The following is a 26,198-nucleotide window of genomic DNA, read 5'->3' as shown; positions in this document are numbered from 1 at the left end:
TCGAGTCTGCTCCGAGCAGCAATCCCCGCATACTAGCACTAACTAGCGACATTTTTTACAATTTTACCAAAGCCAGTTAACTTATAAACCTGTACATCTTTGGAATCATGGAGGAAATCAGAAAACCCATCTTGTCACGGGGAGAACATGCAAACTCCGTACAGACAGCACCCGTGGTCTGGATTGAACCTGGGTCTCAGGCACTGCAAGTCAGCAACTGCGCCACCGTTCCACCCAAAAATTCATTTACATTTCAGAATTAGCTGGACCTCCAGCAAAGTTGTTCTGGGCAGATGCCAATGTGCAATATTGCCTAAGTATGTCACAATAACATACGAAACAGGAGCAAGTGTAGATTATTCAACCATTCACTCTTTCTCAGTTGAGATGAAGAGGCAAGAGTGCTTATTGCCACATGACCCAAAATAGAACAATGACAATTTTACTTGGAGCAGCACAACGTATACATAAACATGGTACTCTGGAAAACACGTAATAAACAAAAAAAAATAGTGTGTATTCTTTTTTATTTTGCATTATTATTGTTCTCAAGAGAAAGAGAAGGAGAGAAAACAATAATAATGCAAAATAAAAAAGAATGCCCCAAGTCTATAAAGTTTGGAGCCTATTTGGAGGTTGGAGCATTTACTAGCCTGATGGTTAAAGGGAAGAAGCTGCCCCTGAAACTTACAGTTTTCAGCCTCCAGCCTCCTGTACCTTATTCCCGATGGCAGGAGTGAAATGGGAGCGTGACCAGGGTGGTGTGGGTCTCTCATGATGCTGGCTGCCTTTTTAAGGCAGCGACTCCTGTAGATCCCTTCGATGGTGGGGAGGTCAGTACCCGTGATGAACTGGGCAGTGTGGTTACCACTTTTTGCAATCTTCTTTGTTCCTGGACGCCTAAGTTCAAGTCTCAAAAACTGAAACATGAACTATTTTCACTTTCCGCAGATGATGCCTGACCTGTTGAGTTTTCTGCATCTTTTTTGGGTTTGTGGTTCAATTGCCCCAAAACACACTTACAGGCCAGCAGGCAGTTATGTCACCTTTGTCTTCCCCACAGGGTACTAAGTGAGCATCTCGGGGAGAAGGAGGTGGAACTTTCGTTGTTATTTGACTGGGTGAAGGAGACAGACTTGGGAAATTACACCTGCATTTTGGAGAATCGGATTGGACGCACACAGACCAGCATTCTTCTCCAGAGAAAAGGTAAATGTCAGCAAGGTGGTGTGCCTTGACATAACAATTTATTTCCTTGTGATTTTTGTTCCTGTACGTTGACCACAACTCGATCTGAAACAGAGCATCAGCAATAGGTGACGTTTTGGGTCGGAACCCGCAGTTTTTAGCTTTAGTTTTAGAGATACAGCGCGGAAACAGGCCCTTCGGCCCACTGCATCCGTGCTGACCAGTGATCCACGTACAATAACACTATCCATACACACTAGGGACAATTTACAATCTTTTCCAAAGTCAATTAACCTACAAACCTGTACGTATTTGGAGTGTGGGAGGAAACCAGAGCACCCGGAGAAAACCCACGTGGTCACGGGGAGAACATGCAAACTCTGTACAGACAGCACCTGTAGTCAGGATCAAACCCAGGTCTCGGGCACTGGAAGGTTGCAATTCTACCACAACGCCACTGTGCCGCCCCTATTTGAGCCTTCCTCAGACTCAAAACAGGAACCCCAACCCGAAACATCACCTATCCATGTTCTCCAGCGATGTTGCTTGACCCGATCAGTTACTCCAGCACTTTATGTCTATCTTATGTCAATCTCAAGCCAGCAACTGCAGTTCCTTTTTATTACAGAAAATATCAGGCCTTAGTATGTTGTTAGTTTACAGTTCATTGCCTTGACTTGACAAGTCATGGAATCATACAGCACAGAAACAGGCCCTTCAGCCCAACTCGTCCATGCCGACCAAGATGCCCCATATGAGTCCACGTTTGACCCATATCACTCAAAAACCTTCCTATGCTGTTATGTTTAAATGTTAATATAGTATCAATGCCTCAACTGCCTCCTCTGGCAGCTCGTGCCATATGTCAATTACTCTCTGTGTGAAAATGTATCCTTCAGATTGCCCCCTCTCACCTTAAGCCTATACCATCCGCTTCTTCATTCCCCTACCCTGGGTAAAAGACAATGAATTCACCCCATCTATTCCCCCTCATGATTTTATGTACCTCTATAAGATCACTCCTCGGCCTCCTGTGCTCACGGAATACAGTCTAGCCTACCCAACCTCCATGGCTGATGATCAGCCATGATCACAGTGAATGGCAGTGCTGGCTCAAAGGGCCAAATGGCCTCCTCCTGCACCTATTGTCCATTGTCTATAGCTCAGGCCCTCAGCTCAGTCCTGGCAACATCCTTTGCAAATCCTCTCTGCACTCTTTCTATCTTTTTTGGCTGCGGGGAGTGATTGGCCAAACGTATTGTTTTCTCTGAAGCGACAGTGGATGTGGGGAGACCTAATAGAATGATATAACATTATGAGAGATAGACACCCAGAACCTTTCTCTAGGGTGAAAATGTCAAAGACTAGAGGGCAAATCTTTAAGGTGAGATAGAGAAAGTTTAAAGGAGATGGGATAAGTTTTGTATACATTTTGTCTCTACACAAAGAGTGGTGGGTGCCTAGAGGGGTGGAGGCCGATACCACAGTGCATTTAAGAGTTTTCTGGATATACACATGAATATGGATGTGGATCACGTGCAGGCAGAGGAGATTAGTTTAACTTGGCATCATGTTCGGCACAGACATTGTGGGTCGAAGGGCCTGTTCCCGTGCTGTACTGCTCTCATCCATAGGACTTTAATCTCCCGGCTGCGAGCTTTCGGCAAAATCGTCCAGTCCTGCATCCTCGAGATATCTGCATGCATCCAGTTTTGCCCTCTGGAGGTGTGTCCCTGATCTTATCTTCCAGTATTCTGCTTGAACTGCAATCTCCTGACTGAAGCCTTCTGTGAAGGAAGGAACTATTGATGCTGATTTACACCAGAGAGAGACACAAAATGTTGGAGTAACTCAGTGGGTCAGGCAGCATGACTGGAGAAAAGAAATAGGTGACATTTCGGGTCGGAAGAAAGGTTTTGACCTGAAACATCGCCTTTTCCTTTTCTCCAGATATAGTGCCCGACCCATTGAGTTATTGAAGTCCTCCCTTCCTTTAAAACCTACCTCTTTTTCCAAGCTTCTGTTCATCTTACCCCACATCTCTGTATATGGCCAGATGTTTGTTAAAGCTCTTGCAAGGTGCCTTGTCAAGATTTACAACATTGCAGGCACCACCTAATTAGAAAATGTGGTTGCTATCGTATTAGTAAAGCCAGGAACTAGTTCTACCTGAAGCAGAGTGTGTATGGAGCGCCCTCTGCTGTCTATTGCCGTGCTCGAAAAAACATCTCACAATTCCCTTGGGTTAAAAAAACAACTAGTTTAATTCTAATATATTTGAAATAATTTAACATATTTGCTGTAAATTTACACAGCACTCCGGTACTGTGATCCAATGGATGTGTCATAAATATTCCAGTGTGTTTGCTCTGTTTGTTGAATCAAGGAAATAATGGATATGCAGTCTGACTGCAAGGTATGGTGACAATCCCATATCTTTATTTTCCAAAAAATTTATGTTGAATCGTTTTTTAGAAAAAAAGTATGAATGTTTCTTGTGATCGGTTTCATATCCATGATATTTTTCTTTAATTTTATTATTCAAATTTTACTAGTGGCGCTTAACAAATCCATTAATAGTTTAGTTTCATTTATTAGTTTAGTTTGTTATTGTCACGTGTACTGAGGTACAATGAAAAGCTTTTTGTTGCATGTTATCCAGTCAAGGAAAAGAATACACATGAAATCTATCAAGCCATCCTTAGTGCACAGATAATGGATAAAAGGTACAACATTTTGTGCAAACGTTGAAGTCTGATTAAAGATATGTAAGAAGGAACTGTAACTGCTAGTTTACACCGAAGGTAGACACAAAATGTTGGAGTAAATCAGCGGGTCAGGCAGCACCTCTGGAGATATTTTGATTTGAATCTCCTCATCTGACTGGGAGTCAGGGAGGGGGGAACAAGAGGTATGGGAAGGTACAGAACAAAGCAGAGCCTGCATCGATGATTCAGGGAAGCTGGAGCCCACAATGGTCCATTGTTGGCTGGGGATGAGGAGATAACGAAGGAATACAAACGGTGAAATTATTCAGAGGACTAGGGTGGGTAAGGGATGGAGAGAGAGGGAATGCAAGGGTTACATGAAATTAGAGAAATCAATAAAGATAGTTCTAATGTCTCCCATGAGGTAAATGGGAGGTCAGGACCACACTCAGGCTGATGAGGAGACTGTAATAAATGCAATAAGCTCAACTTTGACGATAATCCTTCAGCATTTAAAAAAAAGATTTGTGTTCCTAATTGCCTCATAAAATGGAATTTAAAATTAAAGCCACAGTTTTTGTCTTAAATTAAAACGATCTGCAGGTTGTGCTCATAGAAACAAAATGGGTGGTGATGGAATACTCAGTTCTTCAGAGTATCAAAAAGTGGGTCAAATCCATCATTTATTTTTCCACGCTTTGGTCTCTAATCGTGTAATGCTTGAAGGTAGCTGGTAGGGACACAAACATGACAAATTGGCGTGCTTGTAACTCTAATGGGCTTGAGATTTATGAACAGTATGGATCATTAGGAGATGGGTTTGTCAATGGGTTACAGAAGCAGAGAACGTGGGGTCTGATGTATTTTCCATTAACGCTGTGCTCTACAGAAAGTAGCAGTGGGGGAGAGGTACATGGCAATATCGAGCTGTGTTGTGAAGGACACAAGATTGCTGTGCCTGTGTGTACAAACCACTGAAATGCAGGTATCAGCCATCCAATGCAACTAAAAAGATGAATAGAAAGTACACCTTCATAAGGGCAGCACAGTGGCGCAGCAGTAGAGCTGTGTCTCACAGCACCACTTTTGACTCTGACATAGAAACATAGAAACATAGAAAATAGGTGCAGGAGTAGGCCATTCGGCCCTTCGAGCCTGCACCGCCATTCAATATGATCATGGCTGATCATCCAACTCAGTATCCTGTACCTGCCTTCTCTCCATACCGCATGATCCCTTTAGCCACAAGGGCCACATCTAACTCTGTCTTAAATATAGCCAATGATAGCTACCTTCTGTGGCAGAGAGTTCCAGAGAATCACCACTCTCTGTGAAAAATGTTTTTCTCATCTCGGTCCTAAAAGATTTCCCCATTATCCTTAAACTATGACCCCTTGTCCTGGACTTCCCCAACATTGGGAACAATCTTCCTGCATCTAGCCTGTCCAACCCCTTAAGAATGTTGTAAGTTTCTATAAGATCCCCCCTCAATCTTCGGGTGCTGTCTGTACAGAGTTTGTACGTTCTCTCTGTGACCACTTGGGTTTCCTCCAGGTGCTCTTCTTCAGAGTCAGGGGTGAGGGAACCTAGAGGACCCTCTAGTTTCCCTCTCACCTGAGTCTTCGTCTGAACAAGGGTCTCGACCCTACACTTCACCCATTCCTTTTCTCCAGAGATGCTGCCTAACCCTCTGAATTACTCCAGCATTTTGTGTCTATTTACACTGTGCAGTTCCAAGTTTAGGTGAGGTAGACTCCAATGGGATGGGAGGATGGTTTGCATTTGCCAACATTTGGAAGGTTAAAGGGACAGTATGAACGAAGTTTCAAGGTTTTCCTCCAGGGTTGGTGCAGCTGGTAGAACTGCTGCCTGACAGTACCAGAGACCTGGGTTCGAACCTCGGGTGCTGCCTGTATGTGGAGTTCGCACGTTTCCCCTATGACTGCTCCGGTTTCCTTTCACATCCCAAAGGCGTGCGAGTTTGTAGATTAATTGTACTCTATAAATTGCCCCTTGTGTGTAGGGAGTGGATGAGAAAGTGGGATAACATAGAGCCAGTCTGAATGGGTGATGGATGGTCAGCATGGACTTGATGGGCCGAAAGGCTTGTTTCCACGTTATATCTCTAAACTAAACTGAAGTCAAATAAAATAAACTTCTGATCTAGATGCAGTGTGGAAATATTTCACCACAAGGACCACAGTCAGTCACATGGTTTAGAGGAATATGGGGAAAATGCGGGCAAATGGGTCAAGTCTAGGCGGAATGACCCACTGAGTTCCTCCATCACTTTGTGTCATTTTGTGTAAACCAGCATCTGTAGTTCCTAGTTTCTACTCTATTACAAATTGGCCATGTTGGGAGATGCATGGATGAGGGCAGATGCTCACAGATATAAAGCACATCACGTTTTACATGACCCCTCATCTACAATTTTCAACCCCCCTCCCTCCCAGCTTAGCCCACTGTCCACTTTAACCCATTGAGTGGCTTAACCTATTAGTTCAGTTTAGTTTTGAGAAACAGCGTGGCAACAGGCCGACCACGATCATTCGTACACTAGTTCTATCCTAGACACTAGGGACAATTTACAGAAGCCAATTAACCTACAAACCCGCACGTCTTTAGAGTGTGGGAGGAAACCGGAGCACTCGGAGAAATCCCACGTAGTCCCAGGGAGAATGTACAAACTCCATAAAGACAGCACCCGTAGCCAGGATCGGACCTGGGTGTCTGGCGCTGTAATGCAGCAACTCTACCGCTGCGCCACTGTGGTGCCCTTATTGTCCCTTTGCACTATGATGCCATTCTCATTGAGTGAGAGAAACCTAGATAGGTTAAACTGGTGAATAGGGAACGCATGATTGTGAAGGGCAGAAAGGTCTCTTGTGAGTGATGATGATTAATGTATCAGGGCAGTGCATCACAGAGTCTATAGCTGTTCATCTTATGGGTTAATTGTAAATATGCTTTACACCTATTTTTGATGGCAGGATGCCCTTATCAGATTAAGGGCAGGAAAGAGATGTGGTACCTCGGGGCACTAGAACGCCTGTATATGCTGTTGCATTAACATTGTCAATACTATTATATTTACAATGGTCCAACCCAGAGCTAATATTTCGAATGTGCAGGAAGAAACTGCAGATGTTAGTTCAGTCTGAAGAAGGGTCTTGACCTGAAATGTCACCAATTCCTTCTCTCCAGAGATGCTGCCTGTCCCGCTGAGTTACTCCAGCATTTAATGTCGATTATAAATAACATGGTTATAGGTTGGATAGATGCAGTAAACCCGGGATCGATCCTGACTACTGGTGCTGCCTGTTCGGAGTTTGTGCGTTCTCCCCGTGACCTGCATGGGTTTTCTCTGAGATCTTCGGTTTCCTCCCACCCTCCAAAAGTTCGTAGGTTAATTGGCTTGGTAAATGTAAACCTAATGGGTGTAGGATGGTGTTACTATGCGGGGATCGCTGGTCGGCGCGGACCCGGTGGGCCAAATAACCTGTTTCCGCACTGTATCTCTAAACTAAACGAAACTATCACACAGTGGATTATGATCTTGTATTGTTTCTTCATGTATCAGGATGATCTGAATTGTCCCTTTATGATACTCAGAGAGAGCATCAAGGAAGATAATATAAACCTGACAATCAGTGCCAGACATTTTGGGAGATAAACTAGAAAATGCTTTTTCACGGAAGGTTCAGTAGCCGCTGTCTGAATGATTATTTTACCTTAAAATTTAGAGATATGTTTTCACTGGATAAAGAAATAAAAGGGTATGGAGACAAGTCAAGGGGATGCAATTATTTTGCAGATCAAAACACCAAGTGCTGGAGGAACTCAGCAGGTCAGCCAGCAGCTGTGGACTACTGTGGTACAGCCTGACCCATTGAGTTGCTCCAGCACTTTGTGTTTCCCCTCGGGATTGCAGCAGATGAAGTTCTTTCTCTGTCTATTATGCTGATCAGCTGTAATACAATTCAGTAGTGAAGAGGAGAAGAGGGGTGAATGGCTTCTCTCTCTTTGTATAAATTCTGGCACATCAAAGGCAAGCATATTATTGATGCGAGCAAGCCAGACTTGGACATTTCTCAAAGATAGATGTAAAGTGCTGGAGTAACTCAGTGGGTCAGGCACCATCTCTGGAGAAAAAGGATGAGTGATGTTTTGGGTCGGGAGCCTTCTTCAGACTGAAAGTATAGGGTGTAGTGGGGAGGAGGGGGGGGGGGGGGGGGGGAGGGAGAGGGGGGGAGGGAGGGGGGGGGGGGGAGCGAAAGTAGGGGAGGGGTGAAGAGCTGAAGGGTATAAAAGACCAGGACCAATCAGGGCCAGCCACAAATGACCTCAGGCTCGGCAGTTGCTTGGTAGGCCCATTGTTGGTCCAAGAGAAACAATATGGAGAACTGTGGAACTGGTTAACAACTAGGGTGGAAGAAGAGAGAGCAAAAAGGGAAGGGGGAGTATGAGATGGTTACTTAAAATTAGAGAATTCAACTTTCATACCGCTGGGGTGTAAGCAACTCAAGTGAAATATGAGGTGCTGTTCCACCAATTTGCATATGGCCTCATCCTGGTAATGGAGGAGGTCCAGGACATAAAGTTCAGTGTCGGAATGGGAAGGGGAGTTGAAATGGTTGGCAACTGGGGGATCAGGTGGACCCAGCATGCATTTATCTCATCCCCATTTACCTCAGATCTCTTGAGTAGTCACCCGCTTTCCCCCCTGAGCTTTGCCTGACCTTGCACCTATCTCTCCACCCCCTCCATCCACCTGCATTCCGACACAAATTGCACCTCACCAATCCTCTAGCTTCACAATTTACATCTCTAACCCTCTTGGCTCACATGTGTGTGTGTTCCTTTCTTAGCTTTTGTCCAATCAACTGCCTAGCAAACCCTCCCATGGCAGTGTTCACCTATAACCTGCCATCTTGTGTCCTGCCCCTCCACTCTTTTAGTTTTCGTTCTCTCAACACCTGCAACCAGTCTAAAGAAGGATCCCGACCCGAAACGTCATCTACCCTTGTATTCCAGGGATGTTGCCTGACCCACTGAGTTAGTCTCACATCCACTCCACCAGGGCATGGTATGGTGGCACAGCAGTAGAGTTGCTGCATTACAGCGCCAGAGGCTCCGGTTTGATCCTGACTATGGTTGCTGTCTGTACAGAGTTTAAACATTCTCCATGTGACTGCGTGGGTTTCTCCAGGTGCCCCAGTTTCCTCCCACATGCCAAAGATGTGCAGGTTTGTAGGTTAATTGGCCTCTGTAAATAGTCCAATGTGCGCAGGACAGAACTAGTATATGGGGTGATCGCTGGTCAGCATGAACTCGGTGGGCTGAAGGGCCTGTTTCCATGCTCTATCTCTAAACTAAACTTCAGCAGGCATGTTGTGATAAATTTGAAAGACTGCATTATCAGGCAACAAAGATCCTTCACTCACTAAGAAAGATGTCCTCTTTTGCACACAATTTAAATGCCTTTGAAGTGCATTTGAATAACTCAGAATCTGTTAAAGGAAAGGCTGTTTATTTTGCAAAATATTATAAGCATTTGCACTATAGTTTCAAACAAATTGTTAACAGCATGATGTTGCAGAATGAATGGCACACAATGGCAGTTCCTCAATAAAAAACAACTCAAGTGCACTATGTTAATTGGTAAGCTATCGTTCTGGCCGCTTTTCAGCTTTCCTTCCAATAATGTTCACTCAAGATAAGAGATCAGGCCATTACAATGGAGTGCTTGATGTCTAACAGGAGCAGTAAAGCATAGCTTTTGCAGATGGATGTGTGACATACATTATAGTTATAGATGTAGCCCAGTGCATTACGCAGACCATCCTCCCCACCATTAACGTGTCACAGTGACTCAGTGGTAAAGTTGCTGCCTTGCAGAGCCAGAGACCCGGATTGAATCATGACTACGGGTGCTGTCTGTACTGAGAGGCGATATGCAGAGTACTGCCCTGTCGACTACAAAATTCAGGAGGTTCAGAAGGAGTTTGCACATTCTTCCTCTGATCACATGGGTTTTCTCTGGGTGCTCCGGTTTCCTCCTATGTTCCAAAGACTTAAGGGCCTGTCCCACTTGTGCGTTATCTTCGCGTCATTTACACCACATCATTACACATCATCGTGACACGCGCTTGGTGCGCGGTGAGATGTGGTGGCGTAGGCAGTGACGCGCGGTAGGACAGGCCCTTTACAGGACTGACTCCTGTAATTGGCTTCTGTAAATTGCCCCTGGTGTGTAGAATAAACTAGACTGCGGGTGACCGTTGGTCGGCACGGACTCGGTGGACCGAAGGACCTATCTCTACACAGTATCTCTAAAGCGAAAACTAAAATGATGAGTCATGGAGTCAGACAGAGTGGAAACAGACTTTTCAGCCCAAAACGACCAACATGTCCTTTCCACATTAGTCCCACTTGCCAATGCTTGGACCATAACCCTCTAAACCTATCCTATCCATGTACCTGTCTAAATATTTCTTAAATGTTGTGATAGCACCTGCCTCAACTACCTCCTCCGGCAGCTCGCTCCATGCACCCACCTTCAACCTATGTCCTCTGGTTCTCGATTTCCCTACTCTGGGCAAGAGACTGGGCGTTCACCCAATATATTCCTCGCATGATTTTGTACACCTCTATAAGATCCCTCATCCTCCTGCGCTCCAAGGAATAGAGTCCTAGCCTTGCCAACCTCTCTCTACAGCTCAGGCACTCAAGTCATGGCAACATGCTCGTAAATCTTCACTGTGCCTTCTAGTCATAGATTAACACGACACATTGCAACCACTTCAGCCCAACTTATCCATGCCAACCAGGTTAACCGGGCTGGTCCCATTTGCCATTGCCTGGCCTAAATCCCTCCAAACTTACCTATCCATTTACCTGTCCAAATGTGTATTGCCTGTCATAATTGTATGCACTAACAACACTTCAGGCAGCTTGTCCATAGCCTCACCACCCTCCAAAATGTTTGCCCCTCAGGTCCCTTTTAAATTATTCCCCTCTCATAGCTTTGGACTTCTCAATTCTGGGGAAAGGACAGGGGCTTTCCCTTTATCAATGCCCCTCTGATTTTAAAAACCTCTATAAGATCACACTTCAGCCTCCTGTTTTTTTTTTACACACAGAGATTGGTGGGTGCCTGGAATGAGCTGCCTGTGGTGATGGTGGAGACTGATACGATAGTGGCATTGAAGAGGCCTTTTGATAGGCACATCGATATGCAGGAAATGGTGGGATATGGTTGAAGTGCAGGTCGTGATTAGTTGAACTTGGCTTCATGTTTGGCACGGACATTGTGGGCTGAAGGGTCTTTTCCTGTACTGTTCTGTTCCAAGTGATCACAGACTACGAGGGACACAGCACCAAGCCCTGTGGCTCACTACTCATTACACTCATTACATTTCAATCTGATGAGCAAAAGATTAATAAGAACATAGTACAGCACAGGAACAGACCCTTTGGCCCACGTCTGTGTCGAACATCATGCCAAGTTAAACTGATCTCATCTGCCAGTTCGTGATCTATGTCCCTCTATTCCCTACATATCCACATGCCTATCCAAAAGCCTCTTGAATCCCACTATCGTAACATTTCATAAAAATCATTGATCACACACTCAAACCAGTTTAAAAGCTTTCAGAAGAGATTACTATGCAGAAGATGTCTACAGAAGAATACAGAGCATAATGGGAAGGATACTATATTCTAAATAGTCATTAACATTTGTACTGTTGGGCAATATGGAAGCCGAGACAATCTATGTTGTAAATATGTATGAGTACATCAAATACTAAACATGTCATACAGACCAATAAAATATCAACAAGACATTGGTCGGACCTGTTAAGATCATGAGTGGGTCGCACAGTGGCGTAGTGTGGCACAATGGCGCAGCGGTAGAATGCTGCCTCACGGTGCCAGAGAGCCGGGTTCGATCGTGAGTGTTGTCTGTGAAGAGTTTTTACGTACTCTCTGTGACCGCATGGGTTCACCAGTTTCCTCCCGCACTCCAAGTGTGTAGGATAGTGTTAATGGTCGGCATCGGTTTTTTGGGCCGAAGGGCCTGTTTCCGCACTGAGTCTTAAAGTCTCATGTAAACATAGAACAGTGGAAGAGTACAACAAAACAAAATGTGTGCCAAACATGATGACAAGTTATACTGATCTCATCTGCCCCGTACATGATCAATATCCCTCTATTCCCTGCACTCCCATGTGCCTATCTAAAAGCCTTTGAAATACCACTATCATGTCTGCCTCCACCCCTGGCAATACATTCCAGGCACCCACCACTCTCTGTATTAAAAAAATTACCCGGCACGTCTGAAATATCATTAAAAATTAAATTAAAGGCACAACACTTTGAAATGTCTTTCAATCCAGACATAAAAAATAAGTATATTATGGATTTGAATGATTGTTAGCAGTAATTTCAAACTTGTGCACACCTCATAAAACAAAACGGCAGTTTGGAGACTTTTTATAACAAGAATATTTTATAAATGCCTCAAGTTCTCATCAGCTCAGTGATTCGCAGAAGTTATGTTGGAGAGGAGAGCAGCTTGTGGTGGTGTAAGGAATCTCTGGTGTACACTTTAGACTTTAGAGATACAGCATGAAAACAGGCCCTTCGGCCCACCGAGTCCACGCCAACCAGCAATCAGCCCGTACACTAACACTATCCTACACGCTAGTGACAATTTACAAATATTTTTACCAAAGCCAATTCACCTAAAAATCTGTATGTCTTTGGAGTGTGGAAAGAAAGCGGAGCACCTGGAGAAAACCCACGCAGTCACACAGAGAACGTACAAACTCCATACAGACAGCACCTATAGTCAGGATCAAACCCGGGTGACTGGTGCTGTAAGGCAGCAACTCTACCGCTGCATCACTGTGCTACCCCCTCTTGTGGAATTCTGTGTTAGACTGCCCATGTCTGGCTTCCTGAAGAGATTCGAGGTGAACTGACAGTAAATACGAATTGCAAATTCTGGAGTCTTGAGTGAATGCTAACATAGAAACAAAGAAACATTAGAAACATAGAAAAATAGGTGCAGGAGTAGGCCATTTGGCTCATCGGGCCAGCAAGGCCATTCAATATGATCATGGCTGATCACCTAAAATCAGTACCCTGTTCTTGCTTTTTCCCCATATCCCATGATTCCTTTAGTCCTAAGTGCTGAATCTAACTCCCTCTTGAAAACATCCAGTGAATTGGCCTCCACTGCCTTCTGTGGCAGAGAATCCCACAGGTTCACAATTCTCTGGGTGAAAAAGTTTTTTCCTCATCTCAGTCCTAAATGGCCTACCCCTTATTCTTTAACTGTGACCCTGATTCTGGACTCACCGGGAACATTTTTCCTGCATCTAGCCTGTCCAATCCTTTAAAAATGTTAAATCTATATTATTATAAAACTCTGATCTTGGACGTTTACTTATGGGTTTGTTTACTTGAACTTTTTCTTTGATTCACATCTCCTCAAAAACCCAACGCGGTAACGGTGAAATTTTTACATATTCCAGTGAAGATTTACCTCGTGATCTCAAAAATCCCCTCATCTGAAAATTTGATTTAGTATTTCCCGAGTTTTTTACTAAAATTGTTCACCAATCTGACATCTTTTTAAAATCTAACGAGCTGAAGCAAGTTGGATGACGTCACAATGCCTTTGCACCTCACGGCTAGCATGCGCAGCCTGCCAGCCACTCTTTTCCATGAGCTGCGAGTTACATGGCCCAACGCGTCCCCCTTGGTCTAGTGTGCCTATAAGATCTCCTCTCATCCTTCTAAATTTCAATGAATACAAGCCCATCTGACCCATTCTTTCATTCCATGTTAGTTTCACCATGATTACTAGTGCACTATCTAAGCCCACAGAAAGGATTGAGTGGAGGTACTTGAGATAAATGATCAACTGAAGGTCCTGTCTCACTTGGCGATTTTTTTTGGCGACTGCCGACATCATTGATTGACGTATCAGGTCACTGATAAATAATCGGCGTGATGCTGTATGACGCGGCGTGATGACGTATGACGCGGCGTGATGATGTGTGACGCGTAATGTTTTTTCCAAGTGTCGCAACATTTTTTTTGTCGCCGCTGGATTTTGAAATGTTCAAAATCTTTTGGCGACACCTATATGACGCTGGCAGTCGTCGAAAAAATCGCCAAGTGGGACAGGCCCTATAATGTGCAAGTTTAATTCCAAGAGTTCTTGAAGGCACAATAATACTGTAAAGGAAACGTTTAAAAATAAATGTTGGAAAGAATGGTTGGTACAATGGCACAGTTGGTGGAGATGATGCCTCACAATGCCAGTGACCCAGTTAGACCCGACCTCCGATGTTCTCTATGCACATTGTCCTGGAGAGCATGTGGGTTTCCTCCGGGTGATCCGGTTTCCTCCCACATCCCAAAGACATGCAGGTTTATTGGCCCTCTGTAAATAGCCCCCAGTCTGTAGGGAGTGGATGCGAAAGTGAGATAAAATAGAACTAGTGTGAATAAGTGATCGATAGTCGGTGTGGGACAAAGGGCCTGTTTCTATGTGTATCTTTTAATCAATCAATCAATCAAAGAGACTGTGTATACATAAGGTATTGTAGCCTTGATGATGATTACAAGTAGTTAATGAGAATGAAGAATAAATGTAACGGTGAAAATAAAAAACGTTGGGAAAAATATTATGTTTAATCCATTATTATTTCCATAGGCTTTATACACCTATAAAATCAGTCATTCGTAACCAATTATTTAAGCTTGAGGCAAAGTTGTAAGAGCAGTTTTAATCTTAGTAGGAAATATACTGACATACTGAGTAAACATTTTAGCTGCATATTCCATTACATACTGAGGTGCAGGAATGATTAGTTGTTCCAAAAACCCAGTGTTTACATTTACATCAAGAGGTGACATTGAAAGGAGATGTGGAGTCAGTATGGATAGAACTAAGGAATTGTAAGGGTAAAAATACCCTAATGGGACTAATCTACAGGTCCCCAAACAATAGCCTGGACATAGGGTGCAAGTTGAATCAGGAGTTAAAATTGGCATGTAGCAACAGTAATGGTATGGTTGTTATGGGAGATTTCAACATGCAGGTAGACTGGGAAAATCAGATTGGTACTGGACCCCAAGAAAGGGACTTTGTAGAGTGCCTTTGTGATGGATTCTTAGAACAGCTTGTATTGGAGCCTACCAGGGAGAAGTCAATTCTGGATTTAGTGTTATGTAATGAACCGGATTTGATAAAGGAACTCGAGGTTAATGAGCCATTAGGAGCTAGTGACCATAACATGGTCAGGTTTAATCTACAATTGGAGAGGGAGAAGGGTAGATCGGAGGTGTCAGTGTTACAGTTGAATAAGGGGGTCTATGGAGGAGGAGCTGGCCAAAGTTGACTGGATAGATACAGTAGCAGGGATGATAGTGGAACAAAAATGGCATATATTTCTAAGAATAATACAGAAGATGCAGGATCAGTTCATTCCTAGGAGGAAGAAAGATTCCAAGGGGAGAAAGGGACGGCCATGGCTGACAAGGGACGTCAGGGACAGTATAAAAATTAAAGCGAATAAGTACAACTTAGCAAAGATGAGCGGGAAGCAAGAGGATTGGGTAATGTTTAAAGAGCAACAGAAGATAACCAAAAAGACAATACGGGGAGAAAAGATGAGGTACGAAGGTAAGCTAGCCAAGATTATAAAGCAGGATAGTAAAAGCTTCTTTAGGTATGTGAAGAGGAAAGAGTTAGTTAAGACCAAAGTTGGACCCTTGAAGACCGAAAAAGGTGAATTTATTATGGGGAACAAGGAAATGGCAGACGAGTTGAACAGGTGCTTTGGATCTGTCTTCACTAAGGAGGACACAAACAATCTTCCTGATATAGTAGTGGCCAGAGGATCTGTGGTGACGGAGGAACTGAAGGAAATCCACATTAGGCAGGAAATGGTGTTGGGTAGACTGATGGGACTGAAGTCTGATAAATCCCCAGGGCCTGATGGTCTGCATCCCAGGGTACTTAAGGAAGTGGCTCTAGAAATCGTGGATGCATTCGTGATAATTTTCCAATGTTCTATATATTCAGGATCAGTTCCTGTGGATTGGAGGGTAGCTAATGTGATCCCACTTTTTAAGAAAGGCGGGAGAGAGAAAAAGGGAATTATAGACCAGCTAGCCTGACATCGGTGGTGGGGAAGATGCTGGAGTCAATTATAAAAGATGAAATAGCCGAACATTTGGATAGCAGTAACAGGATCGGTCCGAGTCAGCATGGATTTACGAAGGGGAACTCATGCTTGACTAACCTTCTGGAATTTTTTGAAAATGTAACTAGGAAAATGGACAAGGTAGAGCCAGTGGATGGAGTGTACTTGGACTTTCAGAAAGCATTTGATAAGGTCCCACATAGGAGATTAGTGGGAAAAATTAGGGCACATGGTATTGGGGGTAGAGTGCTGACATGGATAGAGAAATGGTTGGCAGACAGGAAACAAAGAGTAGGGATTAACAGGTCCCTTTCAGAATGGCAGGCAGTGACTAGTGTTGTACCGCAAGACTCGGTGCTGGGACCGCAGCTATTTACAATATACATCAATGATTTGGATGAAGGGATTCAAAGTAACATTAGCAAATTTGCAGATGACACAAAGCCGAGTGGCAGTGTGAACTGTGAGGAGGATGCTATGAGAATGCAAGGTGACTTGGACAGGTTGGAGGAGTGGGCAGATGCATGGCAGATGAAGTTTAATGCAGATAAATGTGAGGTTATCCACTTTGGTAGCAAAAACAGGAAGGCAGATTACTATCTAAATGGCGTCAAGTTGGGAAAAGGGGAAGTACAACAGGATCTGGGGGTCCTTGTTCATCAGTCTATGAAAGTAAGCATGCAGGTACAGCAGTCAGTGACGAAAGCGAATGGCATGTTGGCCTTTATAACAAGAGGAATCGAATATAGGACCAAAGAGGTCCTTCTGTAGTTGTACAGAGCACGAGTGAGACCACACCTGGAGTATTGTGTGCAGTTTTGGTCCCCTAATTTGAGGAAGGACATTCTTGCTATTGAGGGGGTGCAGCGTAGGTTTACAAGGTTAATTCCCGGGATGGCAGGACTGTCATATGCTGAGAGAATGGAGCAGCTGGGATTGTACACTCTGGAGTTAAGAAGGATGAGAGGGATCTCTTTGAAACATATAAGATTGTTAAGGGTTTGGACACGCTAGAGGCAGGAAACATGTTCCCAATGTTGGGGGAGTCCAGAATCAGGGGCCACAGTTTAAGAATAAGAGGTAAGCAATTTATAAAAGAGACGAGGAAACACTTTTTCTCACAGAGAGTGGTGAGTGTGTGGAATTCTCTGCCTCAGAGGGCGGTGGAGGCAGGTTCTCTGGATGCTTTCAAGAGAGAGCTAGATAGTACTTAAAAATAGCGGAGTCAGGGGATATAGGGAGAAGGCAGGAACGGGTTCTGATTGGGGATGATCAGCCATGATCACATTGAATGGCGGTGCTGGCTTGAAGGGCCGAATGGCCTACTTCTGCACGCATTGTCTATTGTCTATTGTCTAAAAGGCTGTAGAAACTGATCCAGTTTCAAGATGCCCATGATAATCAGGCAAGTACTTGAAAGGTAAAGAAATCAGGAGATTGTAGGGAAAGGTCCGACAAGTACCACTGCCAACCACCCTCCGTCCCCTTCCCCCTATATCTTTCTTTACATTTCACGCCTCTTCTCTCCTTAACTGATAGCGTTTTGTCTCCTTATCCTACATGGATAGGACAGTTTTGGAGGGATATGGGCCAAACCCGGGCAGGTGGGACTAGTGTAGCTAGGACATGTAGTCCGGTGTGGGCAAGTTGGGCTGCAGGGCCTGTTTCCACACTGTGTGACTCTATGCCTATTGTCAACTCTACCCTTTGTCCATCCATCTCCCAATCAAAATGTTCCTCAGCTGTATCCACCCATCACTTGCCAGGCTTAGTCCAGCTCCCCACTACTGTTCCAGATTTCTCTCCCTTCCCCTCCCCCCCCCCCCCCCCCCCCCCTCCCGCCACGGCAACTATCAGTCTGAAGAAGGGTCCCAATGCAAAACATCGCCTATCTATGTTCACCAGAGATGCCGCCTGACCCCCTGTGCACTTTGTGTTTTAGACAAGTGATGCTGGTTGGCAGAGGTGTTGATGAGCTGAATAGATCCTTATGTTTACCGTTCAACTCATCATGAAAAATAACATTGTTTTACTTTGCACTAAGTTATTCTCTTATCATACACTGTAAATGGATCGATCGTAATCATGTATTATCTTTCTGCTGACTGGTTAACACGCAACAAAAGCTTTTCACTGTACCTCGCTACATGTGACAATAAACTAAACTGACTGAACTCTCCAATATGTTGAAGCAAAAGTGGGATTATGCTTAGCGTGAACGGGTGATCGATGGTCGGCAGGAACTCAGTGGGACGAGGGGACTGTTCCCCATGCTGTATATATCAATCAATCAATCAATCAATCAATCACTTTCTGCTTATGACTGGATGGTGCAACATACAGGGGAATATATTTCCCATCATGTCTGTGCTGTCCAATCCCACTCTTTAGCTGCTACTTCATTACATTGTGAGTTCTTTCCCCTTCCAGCATCAGTTATCCTCATTAGAAGGTGACTAGTAAATGTACTTCAGTTGTCCTGTGAGGCAGCAGATTTTGGATTCCAGTCTCTGTGTAACATAAAGTTACCTCTGGTTACACAAAACTAATTTGTTGCCTGCAATTACAAACAGTTTCTTTCCATTTACCTTCGGGAAAACATTTGCGACTTTGAGGACCTCCACCAAATCTCTTCCTAACTATTACACTTAAAGCAGTTGAGTTTTTCCAGCTTCCTCGGATCTCCAGTATTTCGTTATACCCTGGCATCAGACGGATAAATAGATTTCCCCACTGCTAAAGCATGATTGAATTGAACCCTGGTCAACTTTCCATTGCTCACATACAGTCTTCGAGTTCACTCCTGCAAGTGTCCAGTTAATCCCTTGGATCCAATGTCACTGAGAATAAACGCAATGAACTTTAACTGAACAAATTGCGTGCCTTTGTGACTTTACAACCAGTTTGTGGTTTATTGGTGGCTAATAAAGGTTTAAACATAATGTGGCCAATGGCCTTAATGTAGACAAGACAAACATTAAAACAATAAAGAATTTTCAGTTCATAAGATACTCCCCGAAGCTAGAGGAATAATCTTCGATGTTGGCATTAACTCAGCAAAGACCAGGAGTAAATATTACGAGGAATAAGAAGATTCCATTCAAAACATCACACAATTAAGAAATTGCATTGGCATTGTGTATGAAATATTTATTGACTTGCTGGTTGAAATTTATTTGAAAGCATCAGGATAAAAACAAGGCCTTGATCTTTTGAGTTCAACACAGTATGTAGTCACAGCCTTGTGCTGTGCTTCTGAAATTTACTTATGTTGACGGCAATGGAACCAAATTTCAGAATTCAGTGTAGGGAACAGCTGCTGCTACTGTTACCATTTTAGCATCAATGATCAAAAACAAATGTCTAACTTCTCGCTCCTCTGCATACTAATATTTGTAATTCCATTTTGCATTCCTATATAATCAGCATCAAAATAGGTGCTTTAACCCCCATGGCAATGCCAATAACAATTAACCAACTATATCAGTCCCACTTACCAGCACTTGGTCCATAGATTACATTCCTTGATGATTCAAGCACACGTTTATGTATTCTTTATATGCTGTGAGCATCTCTGCATCCATCATTCACTCAGGTAGTATACTCCAGATTCCAACTACTCTCTGGGTGAGAACTCAGTGATCCCAGACTTGCCATTGCTGAACTGTGTCTGTGCTTTGCCTCAAATAAATACTTGCTAACATCATTACCTTGCCATTTATTCCAGACCTGATGTACAGAGTGGAACTTGCAGGCGGCTTGGGTGCTATCCTGATCCTGATCACCTTCCTTGTGACCATTTACAAATGCTACAATATCGAGATAATGCTCTTTTACAGGAGCCACTTTGGAAGTGACGAAGCAGAAGATGGTAAGCAGATACACATTTGAATAAAGTGTATGAAAGAACTGCAGATGCTGGTTTAAACCAAAGAAACACACAAAATGCTGGAATAACTCAGCAGGACAGGCAGCATCCCTGGAGAGAAGGAATGGGTGACATTTCGAGTTGAGATCCTTCTTCAGACTGATGTCAGGGGGGACGTAGATAGCAGGTTGCGCTGGGCCTTAATGCCCCTGTCCCACTTAGGAAACCTGAATGGAAACCTGAACGGAAACCTCTGGAGACTTTGCGCCCCATCCAAGGGTTCCATGCGGTTCCCGGAGGTTGCAGGTGGTTGTCGGAGGTTGCAGGTAGTGGAAGCAGGTGTGGAGACTGACAAAAACCTCCGGGAACCGCACAGAAACCTTGGGTGGGGCGCAAAGTCTCCAGAGGTTTTCGTTCAGATTTCCTAAGTGGGACAGGGGCTTAAAAATCTATCCCTCTTAAAACCTCTCCCATCTGCTCCAGGCCTGGCCTCAGCCACAGATAGAACATGTGCAATGTCCATCAGTGGAGCATGAGGCTAGAGACACACCACAACTCCAACTGTCCCATTCTTCCAGATTCTAGACCATGGTCCCGAGGTATTGGAACGGCAAAGTGGTGCAGACAATGGAGGAAGCCCAGGACAGAAAGATCAGCATGGGAATGGGAGGGGGATCGGAAGATCAGGTAGGTTCAGGCGGACTGAGCGGAGGTGTTCAGCAAAACGATTGCCGAACCTGCACTTGGTCTCGCCGATTTACAGGAGAGACTGAGCGGAGGTGTTCAGCGAAACTATCACCGAGCCTGCTACATCTTCCTCCTCCCCTGTCGTCAGTCTGAAGAAGGGTCTCGACCTGAAACATCACCCATTCCTTCTCTCCAGAAATGTTGCCTGTCCCGCTGAGTTACCCCAGCATTTGAATAATGTTGTGTTTCTCCGATGAGAAGTAGTAAATAATGTGTGTCAGTTCAATATCCATTTGCTGAAAGAGTGGATATTGTTGCATGATATAGTCATGGTTTATTATCCTTGCAAAGTCAAGACTGTACAAGGCATTAAAGTAACCATTTTTCATCAGAAGGAATGTGAGATGTAATATATCACTCAAAATGACAGGTTATCTAAACTGCAGGTTGTTTAAATTGAACAAAAGATACATCTAAGTGCTATTGACTTTTAGCAGTTACTTTTAGGGAGAGACCTCATAAAAATATGTAAAATTATAAGAGGCATAGATAGGATAGACAATCAGAATCTTTTTCCCAGGGTGGAAATGTCAAAGGCTAGAGGGTGTCGTTTTTTAGGGTCAGAGAGACAAAGTTTAAAGGAGATGTGCAGAAGGTGTTTTTTACACCAAGGGTGGTGGGTGACTGGAACATACTGCTAGGGGTGGTGGTGGAAGCAGATGTGATAGTGGCATTTAACAGGCATTTAGGAAGGCAGACGATGGAGAGTGGATCACGTGCAGACACATGAGATTAGGTTATCTTGGCATTCTGTTTGGCACGGACATTATGGGTCGAAGGGCCTGTTCCTGTGTTATACTGTTTCATGTTCTATAATATTGTACAAGAGATGGTTAAAGCTGCTATATAAATGCACCTGAGATCAGGTCCAGATGGGGAGTCACTGAGATACTGTTGCCAAGAACATGGATAGGACATGTTTAGAGGGATCTGGGCCAAATGCAGGCTAGTGGGACTAGTGTAGATGGGACATGTTGGTCATTGTGGGCAAGTTGGGCTGAAGGGCCTGTTTCATTGCTGTATGACTCTATATCAACTGGCTCAAGAGGCAGGGTCTACAGATGTGCACTAGTGGACTGAAGAGGAAATCTCATGAAGAGCTGTGGGAAACAACGGGGAAAATAGGAATTACTAGACTCCTCAATGGGTAATAGACACTGACTTGATGAGCCTAATGTCTTCTGCAAATGCTGGACCTATTCTGTGATTCTAAAAGCCTTTTCCTTTTCTCTATGTATTAATGCTACTTAGAAACTGTATAAGCAACACACTGACTTTGAGAATCTGTGATTGTCCATGTAATGCATTCCCATTGTTGATTGTGGAGACCACAAAAGTTCACAAGAGTTTTATCTGCCAAGTTCTTAGTGCAAATTCCTTAAAATCAGCACAGCTCAAAACCCCGTGGGGATGAACCAAATGCTTTTTTTCTTTAAGTGGGACGGAGTGCTTTATGAATTTAGCAGAATGGTTGACAATGTCAAGACACAGAAGTGGTTAGCACTCAATTCAGTGAGCCATTTGCTTTCTCACATTGAAGGAGGCTTGATGTAGGAAGTCCCACTGTGCATATGGTAGAGTTAAAAATAATCAAGGATATTTACAATAAAGACAGATTGTGTTGGAAATGTGTGTTTGTGAAAGTGAAAGACTGACTTAGATTTTTTCAATTTTTGTTGCATTTCATTCAAATGCAGTTGACATGTCTAAACAACGGAATAGTGGAGTTTAACCCAGAATGATAGTCAAGAAACAAAGGATGTAGGTTTAAAGTGAGGGGGGAAGGATTTCATAGGTACTTGCGGGGCAGCTTTTTCATTCCGAGGGTGATGAATATATGGAACGAGTTGCCAGAGGAGGTAGTTGAGGCATGTACTTTAACAACATTTAAAAGAACATTTGGGTAGGTACATCCTAATGCCCCTGTCCCACTTAGGAAACCTGAACGGAAACCTCTGGAGACTTTGCGCCCCACCCAAGGTTTCCGTGCGGTTCCCGGACGTTTCCGGAGGTTTTTGTCAGTCTCCCTAATGGTCGAATGTGGTTTCCGCTTCTTCTATGTTCCGGCGATTATTTCAAAAAATTCAAAACCGGCCGCGACTAAAAATAGGTTGCCGTTTTAAAAATCGGTAATTTTTTAGTCGAAGCCGGTTGCGATGCTAGTTGAAGGTGGTTGCAGGAGGTTGCAGGTAGTGGAAGGTAAGACCTCCCTGGTGAAATAAAACTGGGTGAAAAAAAGGTCCACTAACATAACATAAAAATATGAATTTAAAAACGACTGCCTTTTGCTGATGTCGTCACAATGGGTCTGCTCCGCACTGTGTTCAACGCACTGCGAGTGACATTATAAATATCAAGGTGGGTGGTTAGTGTGAGTGTGTGGGGGGGTGGTTATTGTGTGTGTGTGTGTGTGTGGGGGGGGGGGGGTGGTTTGAGTGTAACGTCGCAGGCCGCCCCCCTCCCCGCAAATAAGTTTAAGGGGCGGGACCCAATGGGTCCCATTTGGTCTAATGAATAATAAAGGTTTAGAGGGATATGGGCTAAATGTGGGCAGGTGCGAATAAAGCAGATGGGGCAACTTAGGTGACACGGACAAGTTGAGCTTCCTGCTGCATCTTTAATCTAATCTCTAAACAGAAATCAAATAATTTCTTCTTTGCAGTGTTAACGCCCAATGGATAGCCTTTGGTGCTGCACATTATCACATCTAGTAACAATGCCTCGACTTTCACCTGCTGTGGAATGGTGATAAGGGACGAGCCAAGATTCAGATCCTGCTTTTTATCATGCTTGATTTGAATTGTCAAACACATTCTACGCAATCAGAGAACATCGAACAGTATAGCACAGGAACAGGCCCTTCTGCCTACCATGCCTGTGCTGAACGTGATGCTAATTTAAACTAAACCCTTCTGCCTGCACATATCCATAGCCCTCCATTCCCCTCATGTGGCTACCTAAAAGCCTCTTCATTGTTCTCTTTGCTTTCACCGTAGACCCTAACAGTGTATTACAGGCATCCACAAAAGATTCTGACTGTTTACCTTATCTTTGCCTCTCACAATTTTCTAAACTTTAATCAGGACTCTTACATTCTAGAGAAAGCAATCTGAGTTTGGTAAACCTCATCTGCACCTTCTTGAAAGCCCCTACTTCCTTCATGTGAAGGGGAGACTAGACTGGACACAATACTCCATATCAACTTTTTATAGAGTTGCAATTTGACTTTCAGACAATTATTGTGTCGACTAACCAAACCATCTCTATGTTTTATCTGTCATGTTTATATATATATATATATAGTTATCAACAATAGATGTCCCAGCACTGATACCTGTGAAATGCCACTGGTTACAGAGTGACACAATGATGGGCTGGTAGAGCTGAGGCCTCACAGCACCAGGGACCTGGGTTCAATCCTGATCTTGGGTGCTGTCTGTGTGGAGTTTGCATGTCCTGAGACCATGTGAATTTCCTCCGGGTGCTCCCATTTCCTCCCACATCCCAAAGATGTGCAGGTTTCCAAGTTAAATGGCTGCTGAAAATTGTCCCTAGCATGTCGGGAGTGGATGAGAAAGTGGGATCACATAGAACTAGTGTGAACGGGTGTTCATTGGCTGGTGTGAAATTGCTGTATCTTCCAACCAAACAAATGATTGATGGAAGAAAAAAAACAATGATACCCTTCTACCACTAACCTTGCAATTACAGGGAGCATATCTATACGCCATGCACACTCACACACCACTGGAAATCAGGATTGGTCAGCTCAAGCTCTAGTAACTGCACCACTCTGGTGCTCCCACAGCCATCCTGCTAACACAAGGGCCGGCCAGATGGCACATCGGTAGAGTTGTTGCTTTACTGCGCCGGGTTCGATCCTGACTACGGGTGCTGTCTGTACGGAGTTTGTACATTTTCCCTTGACCTGCGTGGGTTTCCTCCAGGAAGCTCCAGTTTCCTCCCAGGCAGGTTTCCATGCTAGGAGGTACACAAAATTGCTGGAGGAACTCAGCGGGTGCAGCAGCATCTATGGAGCGAAGGAAATAGGCGACGTTTCGGGCCGAAACCCTTAAATTGGCTTGGTATAAATGTAAATTGTGTGTAGATAGTGTTAGTATGCAGGGGACCGCTGGTCGGTGTAGACTTGGTGGGCCAAAGGGCCTGTTTCCGCTCAGTACCTCTAAACTAAACTAATCTAAACTAAGCAAGGGTACGGTTCGATTCACCTCTTCCCTATTGCGGACATTGGACTTTGACTATGGAACACTACAATGTTGAGAAAGGTATTCTGCACTATGCATCTTCCCTTTGCTCTATCTACTGTACTTGAGTTTGGCTTGATTATATTTATACATAACGTTATCTAATTTGATTCAATAGCATGCAAAACAAAACTTTTTCCTGTACCTCTGCACACGTGACAATAATAAACCGAAACCGAAACCGAGCCGGGTGTTCCAGCTTCCTCACATATTCCAAAGACGTGCTCACTGGTAGGACACTTGGCCAATGAAAATTGCCCCGAGTATAAGTGAGTGGTGGAAGAATCATCGAGGAGTTGACTGAGAGAGAATAGGTGACAGTGAAATAAGAAGAGAATGAATTGATGGGATTCACTCGATGGGCTGAATGGCCTCCTTGAATGTCACCAGAGAGAATGACACTTGAGTACATAGCTCCAACATGAAGCTGACGTTAATTAGCCTGTGAACTGTGGACTGAACTGTTCTCTTACACCTCTGTGAAGGTGCAATATAGTGAAGCGTGGTATTGTCCTTAATGCTGATGTTCATGTAATTAACTCTCCTCATCAGATAGAGTATAGAGTCATGCAGCGTGGATGCAGGCCCTTCAGCCCAACTTGCCCACACTGGCCAACATGTCCATCTACACTAGTCCCACCTGCCTGTGTTTGGCCCATATCCTTCCAACCTGTCCTATCCATGTACCTATCCAAATGATTCGTAAAGATATAAAATATGTCTCAACTACATCCTCCTCTGCCTCAACTACCTCCTGCGGCAGCTCATTCTTTACACCCACCACCCTTTGTGTGAAAATTTACCCCTCAGGTTCCTATTAAATCTTGCCCCCATCACCTTAAACATATGTCCTCTGGTTCTCGATTCCTCTCCTCTGGGCAAGAGACTCTGCGCGTCTACCCAATCTATTCCTCTCACTCGGGCCTCTCGTTCTTCTTCCCTCTCCCATCAGGCAAGAAGTACAGAAGTCAGAAAACGCACATCTCCAGATTCAGGGACAGTTTCTTCCCGGCTGTTATCAGGCAACTGAACCATCCTATCACTAAAGCGAGAGCGGTACTAAACCACCATCTACCTCATTGGAGACTCTCAGACTATCGTTAATTGGACATTACTGGACTTTATCTTGCACTGAACATTATTCCCTGTATCATGTATCTGTAGCTGTGGATGGCTCGATTGTAATCATGTC

General features: G+C 44.1%; 1 protein-coding gene across 1 annotated transcript in view; it reads left to right on the top strand.

Annotated features, from left to right (window-relative positions):
- The window catches only part of il1rapl2 (interleukin 1 receptor accessory protein like 2), an 859,242-nt gene that overhangs the window by 798,953 nt on the left and 34,091 nt on the right, over nucleotides 1-26,198 (top strand). The window contains exons 8-9 of the mRNA XM_033030273.1: nucleotides 1,064-1,209; nucleotides 19,854-19,997. Coding sequence (XP_032886164.1) covers nucleotides 1,064-1,209; nucleotides 19,854-19,997 — 290 coding nt within the window. The remainder of the gene's footprint in view (nucleotides 1-1,063; nucleotides 1,210-19,853; nucleotides 19,998-26,198) is intronic.

This window comes from Amblyraja radiata, chromosome 12 (genome assembly GCF_010909765.2).
Source record: "Amblyraja radiata isolate CabotCenter1 chromosome 12, sAmbRad1.1.pri, whole genome shotgun sequence".
NCBI lineage: Eukaryota > Metazoa > Chordata > Chondrichthyes > Rajiformes > Rajidae > Amblyraja > Amblyraja radiata.
This window is presented reverse-complemented; position numbering and strand designations above follow the sequence as displayed.